The sequence below is a fragment of the Macrobrachium nipponense genome, chromosome 2 (genome assembly GCF_015104395.2).
Source record: "Macrobrachium nipponense isolate FS-2020 chromosome 2, ASM1510439v2, whole genome shotgun sequence".
Classification (NCBI taxonomy): domain Eukaryota; kingdom Metazoa; phylum Arthropoda; class Malacostraca; order Decapoda; family Palaemonidae; genus Macrobrachium; species Macrobrachium nipponense.
The window spans coordinates 158,483,032-158,497,750 of NC_087201.1; the positions used below are offsets into that span (position 1 = coordinate 158,483,032).

A 14,719-nucleotide genomic window follows, 5' to 3' on the forward strand; every position below is an offset into this window, starting at 1 on the left:
GACAAACGGCGCCGTCAGGTAACTCTTGTCGAACCCCAAGCAAAACAACCCCAGGAGAGGGTCGGCGTGGCTGCCCCCAAGATGTTTGCCTTTGACCAAGTCTACAATCAGGAAGACCCCCAGGTGAGATGTCAAGATTTGAACTCTCTCTCTCTCTCTCTCTCTCTCTCTCTCTCTCTGCTGAACACAGTATGATAGTGTGATTACAGTGGTAAGACTAGATTTTCATATTTTCACCACAAAAAAAAAGTTATACTTACAGATAAATTGATATTATTTAGACCCTTAATTTACAGTAAATATTTTTACAGATGCAAGTTACTAACTTGGTAAGTTGTGTCTTGCATCCTACTAATTGTTTCATATCTTCCAGGAGAGCACTTTTACAAATGTATCCCGCTAATTTATCCTCTCCATTGTTAGATAATGAAAGAATTCCATTAGTTCTACAATATGTAAATGACCTCTCCATTGATAGATTATAAAACAAATCTTTTAATTTTGTCATTTTATAAATAATTTCTCAATCGACAGAGTGAAGTCGTCACAGGAGCAGTTGTGGATGTCTTGCATGCTGTGCTTGCGGGGAATGATGGCTGTGTGTTATGTTTTGGAGGGGCCGTTTTAGGTAAGACCTACACCATGCTGGGATCGCACACCGGCCCTGGAGAACTGGGCGTCATGCCATCGTCTATAGCTTGGTTGTACCGAGCCATCGTGGAGCAGAAGGCCAAAAGTGGCGCCAGGTTCAGCGTCAGAGTCTCTGCTGTTGCAGTTGACGCTGCTGGTGCAATGCTGACTGATCTTCTCGCCGAATATGCGCAAGGTATTGTTGATTTATTATCCCTGGTGATCTTATTACCTCAAGAGGTTAATTTATTGTTTGCAGGAAATATCTATCTTGGCTGTAATTTGCAATTGTTTGTATCAAGGTAACACTTAAGACTACTACTGTGCCCTCTGGTTCTGTACGTAACTATAATTTACTTCCAAAAGGGCAACGTGTGAGTACCAGCCCTGTGGGGATGAACTTAAAAACATAAACAAAAGATTGTAAATATAAATGTAACCAAAATACATACACAAACAAAAATATAAACAGAAGGCAGTAAATAACAAAAACTAACAGAAGACATAGACATAAAAAAAAAGGCAGTAAATATTCTGATCAACTGGCAGAAATTAGGACGTGGTACATAGTACAAGTCTTCTGTTTTACCTGTACCAGTGAGCAAGATCATTTTTCTGAAATAAAAACTTTATCCTGCAGAAGGCGAAGCATCTCCGGGAGCATTACTGCGTGATACAACAGGAGGTTACCTATCTTCGGTTGCAGAGCTTCGAGCGCCCTCACCTGAAACCGCGGCACATTACCTGGATGTTGCCATTGCTGCTCGATCTTCACACGCTCATACTCAAGTCCAGTCTTCACAACAACCTGCCCCTCCTCCTGGATCTGCCACTTTGCTTTACACTTTACATATTTATCAGTATGCTGTTGATAAGTCAGGAAAAGGAGGAGGTAATGCCTGAGTATTAATAGGTCTTGGAGTTTTTTTTTACATAAAACTGTAATAGCTCCTTCATAGGAACATATATAATTTCTTGATGCTGATTAATGGAATAAGAAATGTAGATTTTGTGCTTGAGTATTTATAGTTCTTGATATTTTTTCTTTATTGTTTTGCATTTTTGATTAAATGTAAGACCTATTGTACAGGATGGTGCATTGATTCATGTTATTAATTAGTGGAATAGAAAATACAGATTTTATCATTGGTTGTCATGAGTTATGATTTATTGTGTATTCCCTTGCAGTTGTTGGTGGGCGCAGCCGTCTTCACATGATTGACGTTGGGGATTTAAGTGGGAGTAATGGAGGAATGTCCTTGTCTGCCCTGACTTCTGTTCTCTTAGCAATATTTAATGGTCAACGTTACCTTCCTCACCGTGAAAACAAACTAACCATGTTATTGAGAGAAGCTCTGGGGTCTGTGACTTGTCATGCCGCGATGGTTGTACATATTTCTCCTTCACCACGGCATGCTCAACACACTCTTGCTACTCTGCAGTTAGCTTCTAGAGTCCACCGAATGAGACGCAAGAAATTAAAGGTACTCATTCATTTAAGTTCCTAAGTTCTTCCTTCTGTTACTAGTATCCTTAATTGCCATTTAAGTGCTTCTTCTGTTACTCATTTCTTGAATTCAGTGGTAAGCACAGGATATTGACCATTAATGTCGAACATTGGTCAACTAGTGATATTAAGGAGAGTGTATATAATACTAATGAAATTATATCAGTCTAAATTTTACCCTTTAATCAGGAAAATTTTTATATCTTTGGAAATATGTGCACCTTACTTTTCCAAATAACAAAAGGCATATTCTTGTGAGGATTTCCTATGAATTTGATCATTTGGGTTTATAAGATAAGCACTAATTTTCTTTTTTACACATATTTTCAGGGTATTGGTGGTTCAAATTCCGGAGGTAGTTCCGATGGGTCTCATAGTCGATCTTCCGGTGGAGATACATCAGCTGGTTCCTCATCCATTGATTTCTCCTCATCAGAGCAGTCTTGTGATACAGTCATTTATATTGGTGGTGGTGGTCCTGGCGATGCAACGGACAATGAACATCCCCCGGTGTTTATGCCTCATCATACTAATCAGCAGATGTGGCCCATTACTCGACTTAGATCAATGGAACACTTAAGGCCTCACTCTGCATCACCGACTCCTGCCCATACGCGACGGGCTGCATCTGCCAGCCCGACGCCAACTTCCCGCTCAGTGCCCAATGGAAGATCACAAGCAAAACCAAGACCACCACCAAGAACAGTTAGTAATGCCAACAGCCCCCTCAGTAGTGGAAAGGTAACTCCCGGTGGCAGCTTTATACGCCACCAACCAGGAGTAAGTCATGTTGCTTACAATAAAGAGGGTCAGAAACCTCTCCTCTCTTCATTCAAACCCCAAGTTACACTGGGTCCTTTAGTTCCTGGTGATTTAAGACACTTTAATTATAGTGCTTACGAGGAGCCAAATAATCTTGTACCAACGTACAAGAAAATTGGTGATCAGCCTCATCAGACTATTCAGTTACATCAACAACCAGTTCATCTACAACAACAACAACAACAACAATTACAGCAACAACAACTGCAGCAACAACAACTACAGCAACAACAACTTCAGCAACAACAACAGCAACAGGTCCAACAATTAAGTCAAAAACATATCCAGCAGCAGCTGAAGCAACAACATTTATACCTATTACAACACCCCCAGAGCAAGCAACAACAAATCCAGCAACAGCAGATACAACACTTCCAACTTCAAAATCAGCAGCAGAGTCTACAGCAGCCAGGCCAGCAACAAAGCATGCAGCAGCAGTATCAGCACCAAAGTTTCTCACAACAGCATCTTCAGTTGCAACAACAACAGTTGAAACTACAACAGCTTCAACAGCAACAACTGCAGCAGCAGTCAAATAGATTAAATGCAAAGAATCCAGCAGATGGAGTAGTGTCGGATGAACAGTGGATTGATGGCCCAAGAGTTCATAAGTCACGTGTAGCAGCTGCACAGAAGATCAAAAAAGAAAAATCTGAAACTTGGGTTGATGGTCCACAAGTTACCCCAATAGGTTACGGTTTTATGGACGATCATAAAAAGACCATGATAGAAAGATGGGTAGCAGTTCAAACAGCTCAGGTTGTTCAGCAACTGGAACAACAACAAACTGTTCCAGCTCAGACACCAACACAGAATTCTACAACCCAGGAGCAGTTCACTCACCTCACTCAATTCCGCACTTGTGAAGAATCTACCTTAGACAGCGATCAAGACACCCTAAGTGAAGATCCACCCTCTGGCGCAGGCCAAGCGAATGGGTCAAGTTCTACTATGCCACCACAGCCTAATCTGATTGAAGAACTGGAACGTAAAAACCTAATACCAGCTGAAGATCCCAAACCACCTGAAGAACCTGATCCACCATCCATTGAAGCTGAATCACTACCAAAAGAGTGTCCTGTAGATGAGAAGAGTACTGAGCCCCATTGTTCACCAGATGAAGCTTCTGTTGCAGATGAACCTTCAATTGATGATATATGCTCTCAGTGTGAAGCACTAGCTGAAGAGTGTGAAGAACTAAGCTCTCTTTTGTCTTGTGAAGAGGAAGAATGTAAAAGACAGGCACACCAAGGTTTAGGTAAGCTGCTTCTAGGTACTGTATATGCATACTACTATAGTTAATACTAACAACAATATTTTGGATTGCCATCTTGCAGTATGCAGGCCACTTTAAACATTCATATACGTACTTTGTTAGTCGTAATGAATTAATTATTTGTTTTGTATAGTTCCCATTGAACACTTTTAGTCTCTCTGCCCCCTATACTTTTATTCTCAAAATCTTATTCCAAGTCTGGAGGGTTATCAGTAAAACCAACAAAGTTGAATATGCTTAAGTAGTTTTAACCAAAGAGCAGTAAGTGAAGACTGAGCTGGATGCAGTATATTATAACTGAAACACTGTCAGTCTAATTTAAGTCAAGAGAGCCCACTGCTCAGTGAATGGAGAGAGTGAAGAATTAAAAGCTACATACACAGTATGCGTGAGATTTTGCAGGCAGCAATAAGATGCATAGACATACAGAATTAGTCTCAGTCTTGCCTTACCAGTTACCATGCATGTAGGTAAAGAATCAATGTTTACAGATATGTTTACCACCTGCACAACATTACGTTAAGGTGCTATAGATAGGGTTGGCATTATGTTGATATGATGATGATACAGCTCTGTACTAGTATAGTATACCAGATTTTCTTACTCTTGAACTTAAAGTTTAGTACTAGTTGAATGTTGAATAGGCTATGTAATAATGAACAGCTCTGTGCATATTACTGTTGAAAGTATTTGACTATAATTGATTTAATGTGACTGGTGCTATTGACTTCAACATTTCACTCAACAAGGGTCTGGACACCACTGAAAGGGAAAATTTTACTTCTGCTCTGCCCGAATAGGGTAGGCTATGCCTTGGCAAAGTTGGACCAAGGTTTGGTGTAGACTAACTTAGGCTAGCTAGTGGTTATTTACTGAACTATATGGACATTGCTCTTATTTTCAATTTAGTGGATTTTAATGACTTGTGAGCATACTAACATAGTTTATGATTGGCAAAGTTTGGTGTGTAATATATGATGGGCTATTTTCTAATATTTGACACCCTTTTAGAGCCTCATTTTAATATTGGGTTAGGGAGGAATTACTGTATGTTACTTTCAAAAAGAATTAGTTTTAGATATTTAATAATAATTCAAATACATAAATCAAAATGCTGTTAACTAAGAGAGAGGAGTTATCGGCAAGGGATTGAAAGCCAAAAATGAATCAGAACACTTCTTATGAATTCTTGGGTAATGGTATGTTTTTGGTATTTTCCCCAAGATAAAAATATCAACCATTTTGATGTCACAGAGGACTTTCTCATAAATTCCCATAAAAATGATAGAGAATTAAAGTGATACACAGCTTTGAGTCATACTTTCCAGAAGTTCATAACATTAACATGCCACAGGTCTAAATGTTACATAATTATCTAGAAGTTTGTCACAGATTGTACAGTACTTCTGTACCTTAACATGCCACAAGTCTAAGTGTTACATAGTTATCAAGAAGTTTGTCACAGATTGTACAGTACTTCTGTGCTATGTTTCATGTCTTTGCTTGTATGTATCCTTATACCTTTGAATTAGGTATGGTACATCTGCAACTTATCAGTGTTATTTTATAACATTTTTTATTACAGCAACGGTGTTGGAAGAGCCTGAATTAGAAGCAGCAATAGGAACAGACATTGAAGAGCTTGGAAAAGATGATGGTGATGAAACAGGGCATGAAGCTGATGAAGAAGAAAGTACAACACCCCAGCGAGGGTGGGTGAGACGATCGCTAGCCTCTTCGGGAACACATCATTCCACAGAACTTATTGAAGTTCAGATTCCTGATTACCCTGTGATCACTGTTGACTCCTGCATACAGGTATTTATCTCTTTGTTCTATAAGCATGGAGGATATTTTAAATAGTAATTTATAGGCACATTACAAATTAGAGAAATGAGAAAACCTGCTGAGAAAACTTTTGAGGAATGAGAAAGTCTGCTGAGAAAACTTCAAAAACTACATGTTGATTCGTCTAGATATGTTTTTTGAAGAATATTTTAATTAGTCATTTGGTAGATATTATGCAATGAACTCGATATATGAGTATACTGTATAGTCATTCAGATCAAGAAAACTTATTCCAGAAAATGGTCACTGGTCATGAAAAGTTGTGCTGTATTTATAATTAACATTATACTGGCAGAAATACCCCAGTGGTGCAAAGCTACATCATGTCCTTTCTAAGGGTAAGGCTAGCAGAACAAGACTTGAAGGTGAAATCTTGATCTGAGGCCTCTTCCAAGGGCTATACGTACATTGCCTGGGTTAGGCTGTGGAATACAAGAGTCATTCTACTCTTGAGGGTGAAGCTAATGAAGTTGGCAAAAGTGTTCAGAACTCCTATGAACAAGGACAACTCTACTGAGGAAGATGGGTCCATGTCTTTTCAATCAGAAGACCTGGATCAAGGCAGAACAGTATGCTTCACTAACTCACTGTCAGTCAGTTATTTCCTTGGGAATTCCAACATAAACAAAAAGGGATGACGAAGCTTCTGCAATACCAGCTGACGTTTTATCTTTCATTGGCACAGCTTTTGAAAAACTAGAAGCATAGTCTACTAATGTTAACATAAACTTTATATTTAAAACCTTTTGCTCAAGGGGGAATAATAGGACCAATTGCTGATGGTGCAGTGATATTGGAACCAACAGTATTCATACAAACCCTTAAAAAGAGACATACGTATATAATTGGTAATTTTTGTAAAGGAGCCTGCATTACTTACTTTTGTTTTGAGCTCCTTTACAAACATCACAAGACAGGTGAAACAGCCATATATCCAGTGGCATACCTGGCCACCAGAAATAAGTTGAAATTTTACTGCACATTTTCTTGTAGTGGAAATACCAATAGGAGTCCCTTCCTCCCACAAGAATCTTATGAGATACCTTGAGAATTGTAGGCCTGCGATTTTTCAGAAACTACCAATACCATAGTACCAATTTGTTTTCTATGGCAGGGCTGAAAAAAGGGATTTTGACGTAGGAAAAATCTATTTCTGGGCGAGGAAGCCGTGTCGCCCAGTGAAATGTGTCTCCTTTAGCACTATTTCTAGTGAAATATTGCTATAATACCAGAGAACTGCTAAATTGGACATGTCAGAATTCTCTGACTCGCTCACCTATATAAAAGGTGTCGGTATAAACCTGGGGCGAGTGTTAAACACTACTTTCTGTTTAGATATTATATTTACGTAGACTAACTTTTTCACAAATATCTAATTGCAATATTGTTCGCAACATTTATCTCAAGGTAGAGAAGGTTTGTGCTAACTTAAATTTTGAAAAGTAAAAATTAATATTTGGCAGCTCAGATATGACAGGAGAGTGAGAAATTTATTTTGATACCAGCTCCTGAACATCAACATGTTTACTAGAATCCTCTTAAGTCTTTAACGTTGCAAAGGGGCAACCCTTACAGTACTAACTAGCCATACAGCACAAGACTTGATAGGAGGCCTTATTACTTCAAACCATCCTGTAAATAAGGAACAACTAATCAGACATTAATAGTAAGAAAATGGACTTTTCTAACATGATAATATGTTTGCATAAATTACATTAACATTCATTGTCAAGTTTACCATGTCCTTTCAAGTGTATAACTCCTGAGCTCCCTGTTTCTCTTAGAATGTAGAAATGCTTAATATTAAAATCAGAGGATAGAACATGTTTGGTTCCATAGGAAGCCACGACCTTCTGACAGTTTGCATTAAAATTAGTAATACCACCGCGATCAACTTTTACTTAATAATTTCCTTTGAATAGAATGATGAGACTGAGCCGCAATATTGCCAATATTGTCTTCTTCTTCATGGTGTAACTCAACTCTTAGTGCCATGATTCTGTGAACTATTTTAGGATAGTATTCTAGCTAAAGCATAATTGTTAGCTAACCTAGAGCTGCCTTTGTAGTCATAAGATTTTTGTCCTAATACTGTACATGATCTCATGTACAAGAGAACTGATGACATGAATTGACCTTTACCAGTAAAGCTTGACATCTTCAAGGGAGTTCTCAAATTTCGACTTTCATAATGACAGTTAAGAAATCTGAAAAAAGATAACATGAATTGTTCATAGTTCATATCAAGTCTCAGTGTGAGCATAACTAAAACCACCAAGTTACTGGTCTTGTGTTTTCCTAAAACCCACAGTTCTGATTTGAAACCATCATAATCAACAGTTACTGGGCCATCAAGAGAAGTTAATATTGTCAGAGCTTCATAGCCCTATCTTGAATAAGAGAGCATAACCTAGCGGCTCAAGTACTCCTCTCATAAGCAATAACATCATCTACAATACAATGGTAAACAAGTTTCCCAACAGTTAGCTTGCAGAATAACAACAATTTGTCTTTGAAACCTTGTCTCCACTACCCAATTAAACATTCCAAGACATTGAAAATAATTTCATCAAACATTTTGTTATGTGATCACTGTAAGGTCATCAAACTATGAAACGGATATTTGACAGAAGAGTGGATAGGTGATAGATATATATACAGATTCTTGACTTCATTATTTAATATTTCTATAAACACAGTATTATTACTTTATATGAATATAGATTATATTGAATAATTTCCTTTAAATCAGACAAAATATAAAAATATGGTCAATAACATCTAGAAAAAAGAATCAGACAAAAAGATGGTCCATCATAAAAATAAGGTAAAGTTTAACATGCAACAACTTAAGTAGCCCACACAACACCAATATGATGTACAGCTCTTGGCAACTGCAAATTTAGTTTTGCCAGCACCATTGCTAACACATTTTTGTTACAATCAGTTCATTCCACAACACAAAAAGTTGGTATAAGGTGGTTAGCTAGTTCTTCCTATCCAGAATTGGTCCCATCTTGTCATACACAGTGCTGCATCAGTCATTGTTGCTACTACAGCACACCTGCCACTATGTTGACCATCACACAATTAGAATCTCCCAAAAAGAAATGTTACACAGGATACCTTTTTAGGCTCATAAATGAAATAAGGGTACACAAAACAATATCTCTCAATCTTAACAAGTAGCTAAAAGGGCAGTACAAAAGCAGACTCCCAAAAGAGTTCAAGTTAATAATATTGTTATCACAAAACAAGGTTTAGAGTGAAGACAATGGTAGATATTGTATTACTGAAGAAAGTAAGGTAAGTGTTTGCATCACTCAAAGATGAGTACAAGTCCTTTAATGGTTACCATAATTATGGAAAATATAATAGAATACAGAAAATGATCAAAGGAACTTGTCGTGAAAATATTTGAAGGGATTAAAATTGAAATAAACTGAGCAAAAACTTAGAAAATTGCTAATGGCAGTACAAATGTTGTAGGTGAAGTTTAGGACCACATTAGTGAGCAACATTAGGTGCTCAGGATCACAAGACTTATGGAAAGATACTGGGCTTTCCAGATTATAAACCTAGTGCTAGCTGGGTAGTAAGAAAGATTAACATCAGTGAGGAAGAGCAAAGAAAAAGATCGCTTGACCATTGCTAAGGAGATCATCTTAACAGTATACTGCAACAACAAAATCTGATGTATTGAAATCCAGACCTTCATATGATGAGGATATGGGCAACCAAAAACTAAATGGAAGATATTTGTTAAAATTATGAGATTCATAGGCAGACTGTGTGGGAGTCAATCAGAAATTAGAAATATGGAAGTGGCAATATTAAAACAAATAAAAAATCAAAGAAAATAATTTAGAAATGGCACTGGTGAAGACTTGGATCACATGCAAAATCAAACAGAAAGAATTGCACATGACAGAAGAGAGAAAGAAGAACTTATTTTGTGGCAAATATAAAAATAGCAAACCATATACTGGAGGTTACTAAGCATTTTTGTGTCTATCAGGAGACGAAAAGATTCAGAAAGCTCATTGATTGCATCTTAGGATATTCTGTGAAGGGAACAAACAATATGCTTCCCTCCACAAAAGACTTCAGTTGCACTGCAAACGTGTAAAACCGTAGACTTAAGAGTTGTATGGAATGTTATGGCAGACAATGTAATAAACCCAATACAATTGTCATTAGTACCTGTATTATCCATTGAGTGGTATCACAAATGTTCTTTTAGGTAGGGAATGTTGAGTTTGCCCATTAGCTTACAATTGGAAGAGCTGAAAGATGTCTTTTATCTCAAGCTATGGTTATAATCATATAAAGCAATGAAAATTGAATTTATGAAATAAGAGGTGCTTTTATTGGACAAAAAGAAGTGAGATCGTTATAGGAAAAAATGTGAGATGGCTGCTTGAAAGCACCAATGATTTCAGAGATTTAGTGTCTTTTCTTGTTTGTGGTCCTTCAGATGATCTGATATAGGTACCTACTGTAGTAGAGGAATTTACTACAAAATAAGCTTCATTTCAGAGGAATTCACTTCAGTAGCACTTATTGCACCTCCTTTCCCATAAAAAGATGAAAGAATATAAATATTATTTGAAATCCGTGAACATAGGCAGACTACAGTATTATCAAAGTCTTTTTTATACTATTGTACTACAGACTTTAAATTTTTGTTTACAATATTTGTAATTTTCCTCCTTTAATACAGGTATGTGAGGAAGATATCATAAGAGCATTAGCTGATACTCCTTGCCAGAGTGAGGTAATGAGTGTAGAAACCAGCGATGACCATCCTCTAAGAGTACTCTCAGAAGAAAATCTTACATGTGCATCAACATTCACAGGTATTGTACTGCTCCATTTTTTTTATTACTATGGAAATTATGAACAAAACTGTAATAGTAAAATTTAAAAGTATTTTGTTAAAGAAATTGATGTATATATAATCAGAATGTATGTACTTTTAGTCTTCAGATTGAATGTATTTAGGTTCTGCATTTTATGAATACAAGAATGTAAAATTTTATTTACTAAAACCAAATAATGGATATGCTTATCCACAGATTCTTATTCTCAAATGGGAGAAACTGGGGATGAAGATGACTCTGATGATGAAAACTCAAGACCATTTAGCCTCTTTGAAGTGACAGACTATGGAAGAGTATGCCAAGATTTAAGCATGGCTCTACAGTCAGATGTTTCTAATAAGAATCTTCATGAACTTGCAAAAATACATGATTTATACAGAACACTAGCTCGCCAAAGCCCCCGTGTCCATACAGGTGGACCAAAACTGCAAGCTGCTACGTTAGCTGAAATTTTAGCCAACAGTCGTGATTCTTTACTTGAGGATCAGAAACCTCCTCTTGAAGATGATAGCATATGCAGTGAACCAGTTCAGGCAGAAGGGAAATTGTGTCGTCACTGTAATAAAAAACAGTTAAGACATGGTGATAGCATACTAAAATTAGAGTCTGCATTAAGGAGTAAGTCAATGTGGTTGAGTAGACCTTTAGAATTAGAAGACTCGGCTAGTGATAAATGTATTGGAACTGATGATATAGATTTACCAGAAGACCATTGTACCTGTGATGTGCAGAGTGACCTTGTACCATATATACCCTCCATGTTCTTTAATTTTTCATCCATGAAAAACAATAGTAGTGCGTCAAACTTAACTCTCACCCAGCAAGCGTCAAATTCTAGTTTACAATTAAAAGATGTTCCATTAGCGGATTCTACCGAAAACTTCGTGGATAGGGTACCAATGAATGGAATATCCTTACCCGAGTATATAGAAGACGTTGAAGCAAATGTTGTTCTCTGTAATCCAGTGCAGTATGACTATAGCAAAGATGGTGATGTGAATGATGACCGAACAGTAACTGGAAAGAGTGATAATGAAAGTGATTGTGTTAGTAATATAAGTGAAGATTCAGAGTATATGATGCAGACTTCTAAACTTTCTAAATTCTTATGTGTAGGTGTTGGTAGGAGTAAGTCGAAATCTCCATATAAAGTAGCCAAACAAAATAATAATAAAATCGTAGAAAATAAGAAAAATGTGGCCAAAACAAAAGAGTCAAAAGTTAAAGTGCCAGTGAAAAGCAGAGAAAATTCTAAATCACCCGATCGTAATTCAAAAAACTTGATAAAGTCTCCCTCCCGAGTGGTCTCACAAAGTGCAGCTAAACAAAGTACTAGTAGACGAAGTGATACAGCATCTGTCCGTATGCGCTGGGGGAAATCGGCTCGTGTAGGAGCAACAAAGTCGCCAGCATTAGCAAACAGGAGTAGCTATCGATACACCTGTACATTAATGTACCCCCCAGATGCTCCGACACCAACCGAAGGTTATGACTCTGGTCATGATTCCGGTGCTGCCACCCAAGGAAGTGCAACTCCCTTGGAAAATAATGAGGCTTGGAGAACTACACAAAATCTTCAACCTCATAAGCATCATCCACATCCACATCCACATCAACATCCTGCAGCGAACAGTGGATCATTAGGAACCAATCCATCATTAGGAGAATCCTCTGGCTATGAGAGCATCCCTAGAGACTCTGAGTGTTCATCTTTTAGCTCTTCACAAGATTCAGAAATGGATGAGGAGCATCGCAGGGATGCTCAGGCTCAGTCATTAGCTCTGTCGCAACACCAGCCAAAACCATCCATGCCTTCGTGTTCGGCAAAACTAGAGGTTGAAAATTGGTCTGAAGATGATGTTAAAAGATATGAAGGCAGACCTCGTGCAGCTGAAATTCCTCAGTTAAGGGCGTCACGGCAGCAGGTTTTATCTCTTAAAGCTACTCAGAAATCACTGAAAGCTGACTTGGCTCAGGCCAAAGGAAACCTAAATGTTCCTTCCGACTCTTGGAACTACGAACGTAAGTCAAACGTACGTATGCAGCTGCACTTTTTTTATTTTTTACACTAAGCTGTTTATTTTGAGTTTAGTTTTAGAGTACAGTCGTTGTGAATTGGTAGTTATAAGCATTGAATATTGTAGTATTTGTAGAGATAAGCATGATACTATGCAAATATAGTAATATTTTCCCCTAAGTCATAGTAGAAGAAAATTAGAAAATTTTTTTAGTTTCCTAGTGTACTCAGATTTGATAGAATTTTGAATAGTTCTCATAGACCTGCTGTTAAACTATTTTCCACTACACCACACTTCAGTATGTATATTTGAAGTGTTAAATTATTATCTGTACTGCAAAAGCAATTAAAATCTGACCTGTTCTGTAAAGGAAATTAAAATCTGATATTGTTGTATATTATACTGTATAATTTTTTCACCTACTGTATTTTCCCTTAAAGTGCATTTCACTTACATTTTTTCTCTTATTCTCTTTCAGTACACGTAAAAGATGACTTACCTTTGGATCACAGCACATTTGTGGAAGCGCTCGCGAGGGAGACGCACATTTTAAAAAAGCGTGTAGCAGCCGCCAGAAGTCGAGTTCTTGTTGTTACAGCTTTTCTGCCTAAACAGCAAAGTGAAACACTCATAAACTGACAGTGGGGGCTACTTACTTTTGAATATTGTTTAATCAAAGGCTTGTTTCTTGGACTTTTGCTAAAGCAATATAAGAACGTTGCATTTTGTAATTTTTATTCTCTTAGACTTATAAAAGTGGAATGTTTTTAAATACATTTCAATTCAACTCAGGTCCTACATAACTGCCCAAAAAGTAAATGGACGCAGTGGGCAGAAATTCTATTATACTGATATACTGTATCACACACATGATCTCGGTTAACAGCATATTTATTCAGGCTTCAAACTTCTTCAGAATATTGCCTTATTTTATATCCTTAGTTAGATTTCCAAAAGTTACATATAAACTACCAGTTATGGTGAAGTCATTATTCATTTTTCTAACAAATCCACTTGATGTAATTCAGGCAATAGCAATGGATATAATGCTGTAGATAAAACAATTTCAAACTGATCGTGGAATGCCATTTTAGTTATGTCGTTGAGCAGTGATGTCTGTGAGTGCGATGAATACCAGCTGCATCTGTAAATACGTAGTATTTGTAGTCATGTGATATAGCCTGATACGGAAATAGACCTGGAACATTTGTTACTCTATTTTTAGTTATTCACGTTCAGTTTTTACATTGTTTAATCTAAGTCATTAGCATAGCTTCATGGTGAATGTGATTATTTCTGTATATTTGTGAGCAATTGTTTCTTGCATATTTAATTTATGCAAGAATATCCCAGTTGCATAATGTGTGATTAAAAAATGCACAGAATACATTTAATATATTCAATGTACATTGGTAGATAGTTGATAATATATGTCCACATGGAAACAAAAAAATCACAGAGAGGTATGTGTGAACTATCTCTTTTCTATATTTATAAAGGTGGTCTTTTGCCAACATAGTCATGTATTGTGTAAAATAAATGATTGTTTAGTTCATGGTTGTTGATTACCCCTTAGAAGATTCAACTTGTTTTTCATAGTTTCAGTGGCACTTATGCGTGAGATTCAGTTTTTTCTTTGGGTGTACAGGTCTAAATGGTTCAGGATTGGATAACAGAACATGGTAGCTTCCTGCTTAGTTGCATAGTAAACAAGTCAGTCACCAGTGTTTTCAAC

At 37.0% G+C, this 14,719-nt stretch overlaps 1 protein-coding gene across 2 annotated transcripts in view; it reads left to right on the forward strand.

Moving 5' to 3' along the window:
• LOC135221065 (uncharacterized) overlaps nucleotides 1-14,537 on the forward strand; it is an 89,922-nt gene extending 75,385 nt beyond the window's left edge. The window contains exons 3-11 of one of the 2 annotated variants that reach the window (XM_064258827.1): nucleotides 1-123; nucleotides 535-826; nucleotides 1,271-1,522; nucleotides 1,819-2,114; nucleotides 2,468-4,217; nucleotides 5,821-6,053; nucleotides 10,807-10,942; nucleotides 11,162-12,988; nucleotides 13,463-14,537. The exon at nucleotides 1-123 is cut by the window's left edge and continues 69 nt beyond it. In XM_064258827.1, the coding sequence (XP_064114897.1) occupies nucleotides 1-123; nucleotides 535-826; nucleotides 1,271-1,522; nucleotides 1,819-2,114; nucleotides 2,468-4,217; nucleotides 5,821-6,053; nucleotides 10,807-10,942; nucleotides 11,162-12,988; nucleotides 13,463-13,623 (5,070 nt within the window). In that variant the 3' untranslated portion in view covers nucleotides 13,624-14,537. Of the gene's footprint in view, nucleotides 124-534; nucleotides 827-1,270; nucleotides 1,523-1,818; nucleotides 2,115-2,467; nucleotides 4,218-5,820; nucleotides 6,054-10,806; nucleotides 10,943-11,161; nucleotides 13,000-13,462 lie in introns of both variants that reach the window. The other variant, XM_064258828.1, reaches the window with a different exon arrangement.
• The last annotated feature ends 182 nt before the right edge of the window (nucleotides 14,538-14,719 follow it).